At 34.6% G+C, this 18,645-nt stretch overlaps 1 protein-coding gene across 1 annotated transcript in view; it reads left to right on the top strand.

Annotated features, from left to right (window-relative positions):
- Positions 1-18,645, top strand: part of LOC132130454 (dymeclin-like) — a 75,418-nt gene that overhangs the window by 19,015 nt on the left and 37,758 nt on the right. The window contains exons 9-13 of the mRNA XM_059542167.1: positions 9,147-9,332; positions 9,413-9,591; positions 10,519-10,644; positions 12,272-12,385; positions 12,674-12,768. Of these exons, the coding sequence (XP_059398150.1) occupies positions 9,147-9,332; positions 9,413-9,591; positions 10,519-10,644; positions 12,272-12,385; positions 12,674-12,768 (700 nt within the window). The remainder of the gene's footprint in view (positions 1-9,146; positions 9,333-9,412; positions 9,592-10,518; positions 10,645-12,271; positions 12,386-12,673; positions 12,769-18,645) is intronic.

Here is an 18,645-nt window from a genome sequence, read left to right as displayed (position 1 = left end):
TTTAGACTCTGGAATTACACGTGCCGGAAAGCCTTCTGGATCACATTAATATTAGCTTGACTTAAACGTTTACGATTCTTTGAGCGTCGTCCACCACCTGATGTTTCATTCGCTGGCGTCTGAGAAACAGCTTATGGTCATTTTACAAAATTTGAGTTGCTCTAGAAACAGGAAAGTGATGGATAACCTTATATTTTGTCTATATATATATATATATACATAGGCGTCGATTTCGGGGGGTCATGAGTCATTTTGTACCCACCACTTTTTTTTTTTTTTCAAGAAAAAAGAGTGACAGAATGGGTTATTCATTTAGCCGATAAGATACCGCACTTACTGTGCATGTCTGCTTGGCTTTAAAAAAAGCTCTGATGTCCTGTCCACTTCTTTTTGACATAATGCTGTTATTATTTTCTCTATATGACTATCGCGCTTCTTTTTTTTAAAGAATGTTTTTCAAATGAGTTGACAGTTTGGAATGGACAGTGAACGAGCGGGAACGAGGCTACCTAGTCTTTGCTGGGATTGGCCAGAATTTCTGGCGAATGTATCATAGACGAGCAAGTCATTTAGCCTTTATACAATATCACAAGGTTGCATCCTAGTGCCATGGACTATAACATATCAAAGTGATAACCTGTAGAACAAATGGATGTTGTTGTACACACAGCATGGGTCTGCAGATAGTGTGATAGTCAATAGTGTTCATCTGTGCTACACGTATTTTTGCTTTTTCAATCTTGATAAAATTTGTAGTGCTTAAGTTGTGTTGTGTGTAGATATGGTAAATTGTACTGGGAATTAAATCAAATTATTACAATGCTTGGTTGAATTCCACTGTAGAATGAAGTCTGTTATTTCTTGATAATAACACCGTTGCCATGAAAAACAGAGCGTTGCTATGGACGCGGCAAGATTCTAATCGTAGAGACGGAACTATTTTCTTTAGCGGAAGCAATACAATCGTGTTTAAATCAATAAACTCTTTTTTAAATCAATAGTTTGTGTCAAATTATTGATTTATTTGGTGGGTAGCCATGTAATAAGCGGGATAATGTAGAGCGAGGCCCGATTTTGGGTTAGATTTTTTCCCCCGTTTTCAGTGGTTATAACAAAGCAACATGAAAGAGAAATTTGGTAATCATTGTTTAGGTACATTAAACCACGTCATGACCATGTCATATTGTCAACATGGTACTTATATGATGATATGAAGCAGATTAGTGGGTCATATATCATATGTCTAATGCTTTGTACGGCTTTCTTCTTCATAAAACGAGTCGGACATCACATTTTTGTATACATTTTTATTTATTTACATTAATAAGATACAGGACGTCTTTCAAAACATGACCTGCGCGAAAGAGAAAAAAAAAAGCATCATTGTACCCAGCACTTCTGAAAATGCACTTCTGAATGCGTCTCTGTCCCCACCACATTTCAAACCAAACTGACGCCCATGTATATATATATATATATAATTTTTTTATTAAAATATATTGCTTCCCGTATTTGTATTGTTGGCAGCATCAAAGGACAAGTATTCAGTTTTTTGGCTTTTAATCCATGTTTATTAGCCTAAACTTCCTGTTTCAATAGGAAATCCCATCAACACAGGAAATAAAATCGTGCTCGCCAGGTCATTTCATCATTGTTTTTAATGGATAAAACTATGTATGTTCATAATGTCTGTCACCGTTTTATCTAGTTTGAGAGCGACGCCACACTAAACCGCCCTCAAAAAGAGATAAATGATAGTATTTAGAGTGCAATACTCTCTGGGAAACACTTGTGCTTCATAAATCAGGGTGGTGAACTGTGTGAAGCTGGCATGTTGATGTTTCCCCTGAGCCAATGGGAGATCCTGGAGTCTGTGTTTTTTTCCCTGGGCTGGGCTCCTGAATCTCTCTTATGATCATCTATAATCATTCACTTCTCTTCTTTCTCCTCTCTGAGACGGACCAAATATGGTGGATCTCACCAAAACATGTTCAGGTCTCATTTCAAACCAAAATCAAAATAAAACCTTTCAGGAACACATTGGGACATTATTTTCATGACAGTTCTCCATCAGTTCTTATTACATACTGTGTCTGGTCATTTTTACAATGCATTATAGTAACTTTCTAAATTTTTCCCCTCTATTCTGAAATTCTCTTATTATAAAGAATTATTATTATTTATTTTTTATTTATTTATTTATTTTTTCTGTTTTATATTTATTTTTATTGACTGATTACTACCATTTCTCATTAATTTAAAAATGTTTCTCAATTCTCAAATTATTTTATTATATTGATTTTTTTTTTTACACACACACACACACACACACACACACACACACACACACACACACACACACACACACACACACACACACATATATATATATAGTTTTTTCCCCTATATATATGTATATGTATGTGTTTCATTAGATTAAATTACATATTTATTTCTTTACACTTTTTGTAATTGGTGAAGCAGATCACTTTATTAATATCACATTATTAGAGTTTTCACAATGCAACACATCTTATTTTACTACAAATGAGCCTCACTTTCAAAATATAATGAATAACATTTCATATATACGGTTTAATGTAAATAAAAAAATACATTAATGTAAATAGTTTAATTAGATGAGATTCCTAATTGATTCCAGATTTAAAACAATCACTGTACATTATGGTACTGAGGTGCTTAACACTTGAGCATTACATTTGTTTAATAGCATTATCAAACTCCTGCTAGTGTGTGTATGTGCTGTGTAAGTCTCAAGGCCGTCACTGTATCTGTGTTCAGGATTAGTGCTGTCTCGGCTCAGATTACAGCGAGAGAGAGAGAGAGAAATGGTAAATGATAGAAGTGGAGAATGATAAACAAATAGCATGCTTTTTGGGCTAATATTACTGATAACTCTTAGCTTTTTAAAGTACATTGACTAGTAAGAAACCACCTTAGAAACCACTGAGAACATCTTGGCACCCATCTTGCATGATCAAACACCACATTGCCTGCTGCTGTAACCGCCTTGACAGGAAGTAATGGTGGACTTGTAGCTGCAGACAGGAAGTGCTTTTGTAGTTTAGTCAGTAATCACAATTCAAAGATTGTCAGATGCTCAATTCAACCCAGTAAGGAAGTGCTTCTGTGGTATTGAGCGTAAAAATTGACCTGAGCCTGGTGAATTCAACAAGACTTTGGTAAAATATTGCTTCAGAAGCATAAACCATCACTTAATAACCCCATATTTGTTGTTATTATTTAAGAATTTGCTCTGTGGGAGTTTTTAATGCCATTTTTAATTCCGGAACAGGCAACAGATGTGAAATTACAGTAGGGCCTAAAAAAAAATTTTGTTTGGTTCCGGTTTCCGACCGACCCTGTCAATTTATGTGCGACCCAAATTTATTTTATGAGACTGGGGAAGAACGGTCTTTCACACATCGTTAATTAAATTACAGTTTCCTTTAAATGCTGTTTTACACTTAAGTAATCCGTTAAAAACCATTAAGTATTGCATCAAAACCCTTTAACTGTCAATTCCTAAAGTGAGCTATAACTTAAGGTTTGGAAATCGTAACATTAAGAGAAACACGGGGGAGTCAACAATATATCGCGGAACAGAGAGGGCACTAACAACATGCTGACAGACAGGACATTAACATTACCAGCTTACTTTTAATATGAAACAAAGTCTCATTTGGTTATTTCACCTTTCAAATGTGGTCATTTTTTAAAGAAATGTAAACAATAAATACCGTTTTGTGGCTCTTGAATGTGTCGAACAGATCGCTGTAAGTTAGATCATCAGTTAAAACTAACTGATCGTCTCTTGCTTCTAGTTAATTTATAGCATCAAAATCAAATAAACCACATAAATGAACATAACAAAGAATGTTGTTTGACTACAAAAAGATGTCTGTACACTCCGTTTTTCAAGTTCAAATCCTCCATGTTAATCTACTATGAGATCGCCTGTCAAACTCCCGCGAAGGCTTTTTGTGTGTGTGTGCGTTTTGCGTGTCTATGGCAACAACAGACTTTAAACGGGAATACAGAATCACTGTCGTAAAAGTACCGGTACACACATTTAAAATCAGCGCGCGCGTGTGTGTGTGTAAAACTGCCACTGGAGAAAAAAAAATAAAAAAAAAAATAAATCCCTGCCGACCAATGACCTCAACTGACAACCAACCGGAACCAAACTTTTTTTTTTTTTAGGCCTAGTGTGTGTCTCTTTAAGACAAAATCAGGATCAGATGTTTGCCTCAGACTTTATAATGAGTAATAAATCAGACACGGTTAAGTTTTGAATTGACATGCTCCGAGAGAGATGAGGACTTTTACGGGAGGACTTGGACGTGTGTGTGTGTGTCTGCGTGTGTGTGTCTGCGTGTGTGTGTCTGCGTGTGTCTGCGTGTGTGTGTCTGGGTGTCTGCGTGTGTGTGTCTGCGTGTCTGGGTGTCTGCGTGTGTGTGTCTGCGTGTGTGTGTCTGCGTGTGTGTGTCTGCGTGTGTGTGTCTGCGTGTGTGTCTGGGTGTGTGTGTCTGTGCGTGTGTGTGTGTGCGTGCGTGTCTGCGTGCGTGCGTGCGTGTGTGTCTGCGTGTGTCTGCGTGTGTGTGTGTCTGCGTGTGTGTGTGTCTGCGTGTGTGTGTGTCTGCGTGTGTGTGTGTCTGCGTGTATGTGTGTGTGTGTACGTGTGTGTGTCTGCGTGTTTGTGTGTGTGTGTGTGTGTGCGCGTGTGCGCACGTGTCTGCGTGTGTGTGTGGGTGTGTGTGTGTGTGTGTGCGTGTGTGTGTCTGCGTGTTTGTGTGTCTGTGTGTGTGTGTGCGAGTTTAAAGTTGGAGTACATTCTTCTTGATATAGATAATTAAAGGATCTCATGGTTTGTAAAACGTTCTGGTTGATCGTCTGAGAAAATATTAGATTTTTTCAGTTTTTAGAAAAACATTACATCACAGAGACAATTTAGGTGGCGCTGGTGAGTTCCACTCTAAAAGAATTCTTCTTCTAGCTATTAATGTTGCAAACGCCAAGGCATTTTCTCATGTTTAGTTATGTGAATGTCGTCACCTGTAACTCCAAACAAAGCCATTATTGTGTTAGGCTGAATTCTCAAATTAAATGCTGAGTTTAAAATTTCAAATATTGAAGACCAAAATTGTCTCTGTTTAGCACATGACCAGAACATATGGGTTAGATCTGCCTTAAATGCATTGCAACGATCACATGTTTCATCTATATTTGGGTAGATTTTAGCCAGTTTGGTTTTACTATAGTGTATACGGTAGAGAACTTTCATCTGAATCAGATTGAGTCGCGCACAAGATGAAGTCTTATTTATTCTGTTAACAGCTTTGTCCCAAGTGTCTACAGATATGTTTATGTCCAACTCTCCCGTCCATTCTGTTTTGATTTTCTCTAGTGATCTATTTTGGAATGTCATAAGTAAGTTATATATTTTGGAAATGAGGCCCTTAAGGTGTGTAGGGGTCTTAAGAACCAAGTCCAAACAGTAAGTAGGCTTCAGAGAAAACAGTAAGTGCTACAAAAGGTATAAATTATGAGTGTATTTCTCATTCTTGGAATATTATATTTGTGTTGTGCTGAGTGAAACGGACGACACACAAGACAGACAGAGAGCATGTGAGTGATATGAGTGTGTTTATAAAAGAGGAAGAGAGATTGAGTGCTAATCAAAGAGGGTTTTTTTTCATCTATCATTTTTCCCGTCATAAAAGTGTGTCAATGTGTCTGAGAGCGATTACAGGCTTCTGATTGGCTCTGATGAGTAGAGTACAGTCTGCACTGGGGTCTGCGCTCGCTCTGATTGGTCGACTGATGTCGCCGTGGCGTCCAGACATTCGGAACTCGATGATGTCATGAGGAACCTAATGGATAGATGCAGCCAATAATATCAGTCCAGTGACCTTTACTGTTATCAGTGTTCTCCGAGCGAGGGTTGACTTTTTCTGCCAGTGTTGTTGTTTTTATTTGCGCTGGATGTTTGTCTCTGCTTCAGTCTGCTGGTGGGGCCGTGATGTCCAGCCACAAGTGATTAGACAGAGACAGAGATCTCATTTCCAACTCAACACTCTCTCTCACTCGCTTTCCGTTCCATCCGATACGATGCCTGAATGATTAGTAGCTCACAATCGGTTTAAAATCATTTACTAGTCATCAGCAACCTGCTGTTTGTACATCGTTGGACAGAAAACATCCAACCCATCTTGTTTTCACAATGTTCAAGTCAACATAACATCCAAATAATTTTCATATTGCATGAACCTGGTCTTATTGTGCATGCCAGAATGTAATGACTTGCTCTGCTTCTGCAACAATTAACTTTACTGGTTGATATTATCAAGTCACATATTTATAAACCAATTATTATGATGGTTATTTTGTTTTTAATCTTCAGCCATCAAAACTGATGCTGTAAGACATACTTATGTTCAAATAGTCATTTATATATTTAAATGGAAGAAAAGATGGGACTGTGATGTTGTGAAGAGCTCTAGACTCTCTAGATTACATCTGGAGCTCTTGAGGCAGAAGAAACTGTCCTTTTTTTGAGCTATTATCATGTCCGGTTGTCCACTACACTATTCATGAATGATCTTCTGCCTCAGTTATTCTGCTTCTGGCCTGAAGCCACATCTTTTAAGTGTGTCACCGTTGAAAAAGCACCATATACTGTACTACTTTTAACCTTTTTTCCAGACACTTAAAGGTTTTTGCACCCAAAAAAAAATTGTTTATTGTGTGTGCATGTATAGCTGTGTGTATATGTGTGTGTGTATATATATATGTGTGTGTATATATATATATATATATATATATATATATATATATATATATATATATATATATATATATATGATTTATGAAGCACAAGTGTTTCCCAGAGAGTATTGCACTCTAAATACTATAATTTATCTCTTTTTGAGGGCGGTTTAGTGTGGCGTCACTCTCAAACTAGATAAAACGGTGACCGACATTATGAACATACATAGTTTTATCCATTAAAAACAATGATGAAATGACCTGGCGAGCAAGATATATATGTGTGTGTGTGTGTGTGTGTGTGTGTCACACATACACACACACACACTCATATATACACACATATATATATTTATTTATTTAATAAATATTTAAATATATTTAAAAATAATTATTTAGCAATTTTCATTTAATTGCCAAGGCAACATTTGTAAGTTAAGTTTATCTAATATTAAATTTAAATTTTTAAATAATTGTCATTTTAAATTAAATTAAAAAAAAATTTCAGCTTTGTAAATAAACAAAAATAACTAAATGTTATTTTAATTTAATAAAAAAACGTATTTAATATATATATATATATATATATATATATATATATATATATATATATATATATTAAATATATATATATAATATACATATTATATTAAATATATTAAATATTTAAAAGTATAAATAATAAAAATGACAAAAGCATATAAAATTACTAAAACAAAAATTCTAATGAAAACTGAAAATATTAAAAAAGCCAATTCTAAATATTAATAAATACTACAATAGCATATAAATAATACTAAAATAATACAACCTCACTGTGTTCTGAACTGTTATTTGCAGTTGTACCTGTAAGACATCAAGATGAAATCATGGTTTTAAGATAGTGCTGGGGGGTTTGAACAAAAATGTATATACCGGTTTTTTTTTCAAAATTATACCAGTTTTCCGGTTTATGACGGGGTTTTTTTTTTCATGCATAATCAGGTGTACAATGCATTTTCTGCTGGTTGTTATTTTAAGACTTGCTTGCGGCTAAGGTGCTGGAGCAAATTGCTCGTGTTGCCGCCTTTGGCGACAATTTTAGCCCGACAGCACTTGCATAAAATGGATATTATATATGCATAATCTGCCTGCAGTGCATATGCAGCCGCAGCACGGACTCATTGTGCTTTCACACAGGACGTGTTTGCAGTCCACTACTGATCCGCGTCCGTTTAGTCCACAAACACAACATTTGTTCATGTTTTCATTTCATATCATGTAAAAAATATATATATATATATTTCAGCATCGTAAGTATTTTATCACAAAACAGTAACAATCTTTCATATAGACATTAGTTTAAACTCAATAAATATAAACAACGCATTATACATGCATTTTACTTCTAGTTTGTACAAGCTGCTCAAGCAAGCGGCAAAACATTTAAACACGATAATTACTTTTCTTGTTAAAATATTTAAAATTAAAACACCACAGACAGAAACAGTCTCGTGCATTTTGCATTTGAATCTTTATCACAAGCAATCCCACGGGTCTTAATGAACTTTGTTTTTCTGCTTCCATAAAAGTGAACATATATATTGTTTTCCTTGTTTATCTAAAAGTGCTCTTTTTCTTGTTTTAAACCTAGCCAAAAACCCATGTGACTGCGTTTCCATGTCAATGCATGTTCATTTTTCCTGCGAACAATGCGCTTTCACTTTAATTCAGCGCCTGCAGCACAGCAAAAATAGACTCAGTACGTTAACAATCGCTGCACTGCTGCAGAGCACCGCTCTTTGACACCTCGTGCAGCTGGAATCCGTTAATACGACCGGACTGTGTGAAACAGCCGTTATAACGTAACACCAGAGCACTGCTGTGTGTACCCTCACCACGCCTTGTGCAGTCGCTGCTTAGAAGTGCAACATTGTAAAGGGTCCGTCTGAAACAGTCTCACGGCCGCGGCGAAGCATAACGTTCGTTCCGAACGCTGAGTAATATAACACACCGGTATGGCGGTATATTCAAAATTAACATCGTAACGAAAATATACACCGGTTTTCGGTATGAACCGGTTTACCGCCCAGCACTATTTTAAGATTAAGTTCCTGTAGGTTTTTTCTTCCCATTTTATCAAAAATCATTAGTCTGATCACTCAGAAAAATGACCAACATCAAGTCTCAAGATTTGAGATGTCGTTCATGTTTGTATCTCAAATAATACAGGAATGAATGATAATGTGAGTCATAAATGCTTGATGTTAATGTGAGTCATAAATGCTTGATGTGACCATTTCCTTCATAACCATTAATTAAAGTCACTCCATGCCGATCATTTTCCTACAGATGTAATTGGTTTCTGTGTTATTCAGGTGGATTGTGGAGTGTGTTCACATTGGGCGGAGTCGGCAGCAGGCCGGGGGCGGAGCTAGATCAGAACACTCACCCACTGTCCAATCAGAGTCTGCTATTGCTTCTGGTTCTGGCCAATCTGACCGACGGCGCAGACTGTCCGAACCCCTACCGCCAGGCTGTTACCTGCTTCAAAAACACCCAAGGTAAACCAGACTGGCTCCCATCCCAGTTTGAATTGAATTGAATTGAATGAATTGCTCTGAATCTGTATTATGTGTTTCAGATTCCTCATCCATCCCGTCTCCTCAGCCTCACACGTTTCAGATCAACTTTAACAGTCTGTACACCGCGCTGTACGAGCAGCAGAAATCAGACCAGGTGACGTTACTGCTCTACACGCTTCTGCACCAGAACAGCAACATGAGGACGTACATACTGTCCCGCACGGACATGGAGAACCTGGTGAGATCATACATGCATATGCATTTAATAGTGCTTGCAGAACACATGCATACGTTCATTCATATGCAACTGCAAACTCCTGACTCCTGTCAATCAATCACTGTGGGTGGGACTTCTGAGACAGGGATGTGTGTTCTTTTTAGTGGTCGATATTTGTAAAAGAAATTTTATTATTATTATATGCTGATATGTTTTTCTGTTTGGCCCATGTGTCAGAATATTATACATTAGAACTTTTAAACAAAAAGGAGTATTGTAACATTTGCTTTCCTGTTAGTAGTAATATAAAGGCGAACGCTGTAATACTTTCTCATTTACTCTCTCGCTGATCGAAACTTTAAAACCTTGATTTCAAACTACGCTGTGCAGTTTGCTGATGTCATGTTCACTGTGTACTGTATGTAAAATTAATGCAAACTTTATTTGAAAAAATATGATTGATTGATATGACTGATTACTGACTGAAAGGTTGGTCACAGTGCTATTTCCTTTTATTCATGTTTTTTAATAGTTTCTTTACAAAATAAAGGCGTTGCCATCCAAAGTGTAAATCTGTTTATTTTTACAGAAAAAATATTTAAATTATTTAAATTGTATTTATTTTTCTTTTTTTGATTTACAGACTTTATTTAAATGTTTTTTTTTTTTTTTAATTTTTAATAAATTTTATATTTAATTTCAATTTTTCATAAAATTTATTTTTGAAATGGTATCTTATTTAGTAAATATTACGTCAAATAAATATACATTTAAATTCAGCAATTGTTATGCATGTAGTTTTAACTACGTCTTTAAATTATCTAGCTTGATATCATGTCTGTCAGCTTTTTATCAGCAATTGGCATCCCTGCTCTCTCAGATATCAGCAACGGATATCAAAAATAAATTATTACAATAGTAAAGGATTTTGTCTTTCTGTCTCTGAAGGTGTTGCCGATTCTTGAGATCTTGTATCATGTCGAGGAGAGAAACTCTCATCATGTATACATGGCCCTCATCATCCTCCTCATCCTCACAGAAGACGACACCTTCAACCGCTCTATACATGAAGTGGTGAGGTCACAGTTAATCCCAATCAGAAATCAGATTAAAACAGAAAAGAATCTGCTATAAATGGTTTTGAAGTGTGTGAATGTGTTTGAATAGAGGCTTGAGTCTGGAACTGATTCCACCTCTGTGATTCCAGGCAGTGTGTGTGTGTGTGTGTGTGTGTGTTGGCTCAGTATATTTGTGTAACCTATGCCTGACAGATTGTATTTGAAGTTGTTTTCCCACATGCACATTTATTTGTCAGTTTTTTTTTTCAATGCGTCAGTTATTCTCAAGTTTTTCATAAAAAGTCACACACAGACACTGTTACTTCAGATTATACATCAACATTTGTTTGAAGGTTGTGGTTTGCAGACAATTACAGCAATGCACACTGTGCTCCAACAACTAAAAAAAACACACAAAAGACCAAATTTAGCCGAGAGTGTTTTCAAACTGGATTTTGTTGTAATACTATTCATTTTTTTACTGTTAGCTTATTCTCTGGTTTTGTTAGTTACAGGACACATTTCCAAGGCTATTTTCATCTAAAATAAGTGAAGGCCCTTTGTAATTAAGATTGATTACATGGTTTTACTCTTCAGACACTGAGGAAGTGAGACCTTTTGTATTCCATCCATCTCTTTCTGTGCATCTCTCACCATTTTATTTAAACACTAAAATTGCCTCTTTTAAAGTGCGACGCAAATTAATTCAATGACTGCGCTGCAGATGTGACGTCTTCTTCCACACACAGATACTCGGGCCAGAGCATTTGAGAGTCATGTTAAGATCAGATCAACTATTTAAGGAATATTCCATCCAAAAAATGTAAATTGGCTTATTATGTGCTCACCCTCAGGACGTCCAAGATGTAGATGAGTTTGTTTCTTCATCAGAAATGTAGCATTGCATCACTTGCTCAGCAATGGATGCACTGCAGTGAATGGGTGCCGTCAGAATGAGAGTCCACACAGCTGATAAAAACATCACAATAATCCACAGCACTCCAGTCCATCAGTTCATGACTTGAGAAGACAAAGGCTGCAAGTTTGAAAGAAACAAATCCATCATAAAGACGTTTTTAACTTCAGACAGTTTTTTTCTGTCCGAAATAGTCCATAATCCATAATAAATATAAAAAAAAAATAAAAACATCTCTTGTTGTCTCTCACATCCAAATCCACCCACATATTTGTTTAGTGATGTTTTGGCTTGTAAACGGTGCTTGATTTGAGCAGATTTCTCTCCTGATTTAAATAAGATGACTTTTTCATTGGAGGAAATAATATTATGGATAGAAGATTTGTATATTAACCAGAAGCAGTGGTCAAAAAATGTCTTGATGTATTTGTTTCGCAGCTTCTGGCTTCAAAAGATTGGAGTGGTGTGGGTTATTGTGATGTTTTTATCAGCTGTTTGGACTCTTTTTCTGACGGCACCCATTCACTGCAGTGCATCCACTTCTGGGCAATTGATTTGATGCTACATTTCTCCAAATCTGATGAAGAAACAAACTTTCACATTTTCAGATTTGATCACCGTTTAAGATTTAGCATGCAATACAATCCTGCATCGACCTTTAAATAGAGGAACAACTCTTGTATTAATTCTTAGTGGTTGTTGTTGTTCTCTGTTTTCTCTCTCTCAGATGTTGAAGAACATCTCGTGGTATACGGAGCGCGTTCTGACGGAGATCTCTCTGGGTTCTCTGTTGATCCTGGTCGTGATTCGGACCATCCAGTTCAACATGACGAGGACCAGGGTGAGAACAGAACCAGTGACAAAAACTCCATAAACATCCAGATCTTTGGCCGTGGGCACATGCAAATTTATTATGTGACAGCGAGACTCACAGCAACCAGCTCATGAGTTTTACAAGATTGCTGAAGTTTTATATTAGATCTGTGAATATATTCAGTCCAGGGAATGCAATGAACAGAGCAGGTTTTTATATTCAAAGTAAAATGCAGTCATTTCATTCTGTTTTTCGCTGCGAGAAGAAACAACACAAATTATTTATGCATGGTTTTATTGATTTCCTCTGCTTTAGGATAAATACCTCCACACGAACTGCCTGGCTGCCCTAGCAAACATGTCAGCCCAGTTTCGTAACCTACACCAGTACGCCGCCCAACGAATTATAAGGTTAGTCAAGCAGCAACTGGCTAGTTGATTATTTAATATGTTATTAATTTTTATTGTATATACAGAAATGCTTAAAATGTGGGGTCAGTAAGATTTTTGGTAAATAAATTAATATTTTATTCATCAAGGATGCATTACATTGATCCTTATTATTACGGTTTAATTTTTATTTTATTTTATTGTTTTTTTTTTTATCAAATAAATGCAGCATTGGCGAGCATAGAGAATCTTAACAACCCTAAACTTTTAAAATAATAAATAAAAATATGTAATGTATAATATCAAATTAATGCTTTACTTAATTATTAATAATTCTACATTAATACAATAATACTTAATATATAGTATTAACATTTTGTATATATATTATATATTTTATATTTTATAAAATGTAAAAAATGTGATTGTATTTTTTTTTTCAAATGTAATAAATCTAATATAATGTTACAATAAGTAATCTTCAATATATAGTTTTATAATTTGTTATATAATAATATTTAACGGTAATACATATTACAAATATATATAAAATTAAAATGTTAGATTTTATAATATTATAATATAGTAATATATAAGTAGTATTTTGTTGTTTGTTTTTTTTGGTCTGATTTAATTGTTCTTAATTTATTAATATTTTTTTTACATTTCTTATTTAATCTTTAATTGTATTTTTTAAATTGTAGTAATTTATACTTTTTTTCTATTAATATTATTATTATTATTATTATTATGAATTTATTTATGCATTTTTTTTTTTACATTTTAATAATTTTATTTGAATTTCTTAATAATTCCAGTAATGATTCTTGTAATACTTGAAACCAGGGTGCAAAATACGGGGAGGTTTGGGGGGGGGGGTCTGACCCCCTAAAGAAGGCTTTATCCCCCCCGAGGGACGTCAAAACTAGATGTAGGGGGAGTCGGAGAGAAAGTAGCCCATGCATTATATGGAGATGTACTTGTAAATATTAAGATGCATTTCTATAGTTCTGACTGATTTTAAAATTATAAAAAGGGCTGAACTGACATTACCTGAACAGTTGAAGTAAATACACTAAAGTGCTTATTCAAAGACGTGCATTCGTTGCTTGGACGGAGCAGCATCTTCATAAATGCATGTGCAGAATCAGTCGAGGGATAAAGTTTACTCTCTTCAACTTAATGCTGTTGAACTGAATTTACAAAGCTAACTATTTGCTAAAATAAGCATAACATTAACAGTTCTGTCTGTCAGTTGCGTGTGAAAGTAGAATGTGTTACTGTAACAAACACTGCATGTTCTCTTTCAGAATCATCACTGGCTGGTAAAAAAGAAAATATAGTTGCATAAAAAGTTTTACCTTTGATAAGAATTTTGCAAATGAAAATACAACCCTAGTCGAACTGTTGTGCGTCTCTGATCATCACACAGCGAGGTTTCGTTAATGAATCCATGCTTTCAAATGAATCAAGTGAGTTCATGAATCAATGACTAATTAAGACTTATCCACCACCTTCTGGCTCTTTTAGTTTTATTATTTAGAGTACGGTTTCATTTTTTTATTAATATCTCAGTATTTATATTTTTGTATACTGAATTAAAATATTTCTTTCTAAAGCATTTTTTTATAAAAAAAATTTTCATTGTTTTTCTAATTTAACACAGTGATAACTTTAAATTGTCTTTAATAATAACTTATCTTTAATTAATCAGCACATGGTGTGATAATTAATTGGGTCACTGTGTAATTCACACTCTGCTTTAAACTGCTTCAAACCATAAGCATCTAAGATTTAGATTGAGTCTTTTCTTTTCTGAGATCCATGTTATATATTGTTTGTATGTACGTGTGTGTGTGTGGCCGCGGTCCAGCATCACAGATGGGTTTATTTGCATCAGTCCAGAAACTGGATCTTGTTTGAGAACACAAAGGTGAACAACTGTTTGAGAACAAACAAGCGCTTTCTAACACTTCCATTTATCCAGCGGTGAACACAAACAGATTGCGTTTCATTGCATGATGTTTGTGATACACACACACTGAACTAAAGTGAATGAAATGTTTGTTGACTTTGGTAGCAAAACACCCGGTCACCTCAGATGCTCTGAAGCTGAACCGCCCGGGCTGTTTTCAAGCCTGCTGACAATCAACAGTCGGATTGGTTGGAAATTTGCAAGGCTTTTGTTCCCTGAATAATATGCACATTGTTTTATATAACATTAAAACATAGTGCCACATTGTAAACAGCATCGTAAAAAAAAAAAAGCACGTCCTCTGGCAGAATCAGTGGCTTTAGTTGAATCAAATCATGTGTTTTGGTACTTTTATTGTTTTGTCATTGTGAAATGCATGTTAATATGCTTATGTTTTGGCTTCTGTTGCCCAGATTTTGCCTTGACGTCATCTGGAGCAGAGAAAACGCAGCTGCGTGTGAGCGGTTAAGAGAGTTGTCCTTAACCTTTAAATTTGGTTCTTTTCTGAGTCTTTTGACAAATTCGTTGAAAAGAACTGCTCAAAAGAGTCATTTGTGAATTGGATTAGGTTGTTCTGTGCTGTTATGAATTGGGTTCTGGTTTCTTTATATTTCCATCAGTTATGTTTCAGACCAATTCAAACCACTAATGTGAGACTGAGATTGATTTAGTTCTTTCTGAATCTTTGACCAATTTATTTAAAAGAACCACTCAAAAGAGTCATTTGTGAATTAGAATAGTACTGTTCATTTGTTCTTCTGATTTTGATACTTGTTTATTATTGATTACTTTAACGATTCTTTTAGAACTTCAGAAAGATTCAAAACAATAACATGCACTTGAGACAGATTTTGATTCAAAGAACTGCACAAAAGAGTCATTTGTGAATCAGAATAGGATGTTCTGTGAGTTTGTTCTTCTGATTTTGATACTGGTGTCTTAATGATTGCATTAACGATTCTTTAAAGTACTTCAGACTGATTCGAATCAATAATCAAGGGAAGTCGTGGCCTAATGGTTAGAGAGTCGGACTCCCAATTGAAAGGTTGTGAGTTCGAGTCCCGGGCCGGCAGGAATTGTGGGTGGGGGGAGTGCATGTACAGTTCTCTCTCCACCTTCAATACCACGACTTAGGTGCCCTTGAGCAAGGCATCGAACCCCCAACTGCTCCCCGGGCGCCGCAGCATATATGGCTGCCCACTGCTCCGGGTGTGTGCTCACAGTGTGTGTGTGTGTGTTCACTGCTCTGTGTGTGTGCATTTCGGATGGGTTAAATGCAGAGCACAAATTCTGAGTATGGGTCACCATACTTGGCTGAATGTCACTGAATGTCACTTCACTTCATAACATGCACTTGAGACAGATTTCAAATGAGTCTTTTGAGTTCTTTATTGAACTGCTCAAAAGAGTCATTTGTGAATCACAATAGGTTCTGATTTAGATTCTGGGTTGTTAATGTTTCCATCATTTATTTATTTATTTATTTTTTGTTTGTTATTTAGACTGATTTTTCCGAGTCTTTTGTCCAACTGCTCAAAGGAGTCATTTGTGAATTGTTGTTATGATTTATTTTCTGGTTTCTTAATTCTTTTATTCATTCTTTTAGTACTTGATACTGATTCAGAATGATAACATGTGAAATTCAGACTGATTTGGTTCTTTTTAAGAATCAATTCAAGAACTGCTCAAAAGAGTCATTCGTGAATCAGACTAGGTTGTACGGTTTGTTCAGATTTGGATTCAAATGAGTCATTTTTGAATTGAACTAGGTTGTTCTGTGAATTTGTTCTGATTTAAATTGTTTATATATATATATATATATATATATTTATATATATATATTTATATATATATATTTATATATATATATATATATATATATATATATATATATATATATATATATATATATATATACATATATATATATATATATATATATATATATATATATATATATATATATATATAATTATTTCCAATAATTATTCTTTTATGCACTTTAAACTGATTCAGATTGATATTTTCAATTAAGAACTGCTCAAAAGAGTCATTTCTTAAATCACAATATTCAGTACTGTATTTTTTTTCAGATTTCAGTTCTGGTTTCTCAGTTGATTCCATTAACGATTCTTTTAGTACTTATATACATATTCAAACCTTTAACACATTATATATCGCTAGTGGTTTAGTCTTTTGACAAATTCTTTAAAAAGACCTGTTCAAAAGAGTCATTTGTGAATTGAACTAGGTTGTTCTTTGAGTTAGTTGTTGTGATTTTTATGTTTCCCTTAATGATTCTTTCAGGAATTCAGACAACAGTCTTAGTCTTATAAATGAATAAATGAAAACGGTAAGTTAGCATGGCTGTGCGTGCCAAGTAAGAGTTTTTGCTTATGTGCGAGTAAGCAAAGGTCAGTGTTTATGGTGGCTAAATTGAATAATGATGCTATTTTCTCAGATTTTATGTTCGGGTGGAGTTGCAGTTCTGCCCCATGGGTTAATGTCAGTCATCAGGGATTATTTCCTATGACCTTACACGCTTTAAAAGAAAACCAGATGCTCATGATGATGTAAATACCATGTTTGGTCGTCGGATTTGTTGTTTAAACTGCCTTTAGGTAATTTATTACAAAGAAAACATTTAGTATAGTGATATGGTAACACATTCTGTGATTTACTCTATATAAAATGCATGATAAAGAAGTCCTAAATACATTATAATTAGTTGTTTTAGTAGTATTTTGGGTCTGTTATAGTTCTTATTAATAATTTGAAAACTTTTGTATTTTCCTTTTTTTTTTTTTTTGTGAAGTGCTTTTTTTACATTAAATTTTTTTTATATTTTTATTTAATTTTTAATATGTATACTATTATGTTTTATATAATATATATTTTTTATTTTATATTTATTATATTACAATTTAGGTTTTATTTAATTTCAGCTTTGTTTAAAAGAACAGAAGTGTTTGTAATAGCTTTGTTTTTAGTTAAGAATATTAACTCTGATTCACAAAAATTATTTAAATACACCTTGTAATCTGTTTCATCTTATAGTATCCAAAATTGATATAATATTTTAATGTATACTACTTTAAAGAAAAGCAAATTGCATGATACTCTTCAACAGGAGATTATTCAGAAAGAGATGTGCAAACTAATTATTATTGAAAAGATAAAATGCTTTACATTGTATTAATTTTTCTATTATATTAAATAGTTTATTCTGCAGTACATTCAGCCCAAAAAGAAAAAAAAAATGTGATTGGTTATTTTTAACATCTCTTCTTTTTAATACAGATTTTTGTTATTATATATTGATTAGTTGTTTTGTTTTTTAGGTGTTCTTGGTTACCAAATTGTTAAAATAAACTTTTATTTTATGATGGATTTATTTTAAACCAGTCCTGTCAGCATTAAGTATTATTGTAGAAGTTCGTCTCTGCTCACTCAAAGGTTGTTTTCAAAGTATGAAGGCCTGTTTTGTTCTAAAACGCACAAGTTGCCGTTATTAGCGCAGTCTGTTCCATTGAGAGCGGTTTTAAGGATATAGTTTTTCCGTCTAAAGTTTACTCGTTTCCTGTGGTGGGTGTCGATAGCACACAGCTGCTTCAGAAGTGAGGAAGAGCACTGTGTGTCTCTTTGAAGCCTCTGTGTTTGTAAAAGTTTGGTATTGAAAGAGTTTAATAGTTCCAGGCTGCCTGGAGGATTCTGCTTCCTGTGCGGACAGGAAGTATTTCGAGTTTTGAGGCCAGTTCTGCATTAGATGAGCTGGACGTGGACCACACAGATCATAGAAAGTGTGTGTGTGTGTGTGTGTGTGTCTGTGGTGGTATTTCTTGTTCATTTTGTGTCATGGGATGTTGTTGCTGGAATGCGTTTCCCACAAAAGAGCAAAACCACAGGATGAGATGAGAAACACA

Source organism: Carassius carassius, chromosome 47 (genome assembly GCF_963082965.1).
Source record: "Carassius carassius chromosome 47, fCarCar2.1, whole genome shotgun sequence".
In the NCBI taxonomy this organism is placed as follows: Eukaryota; Metazoa; Chordata; class Actinopteri; order Cypriniformes; family Cyprinidae; genus Carassius; species Carassius carassius.
This window is presented reverse-complemented; position numbering and strand designations above follow the sequence as displayed.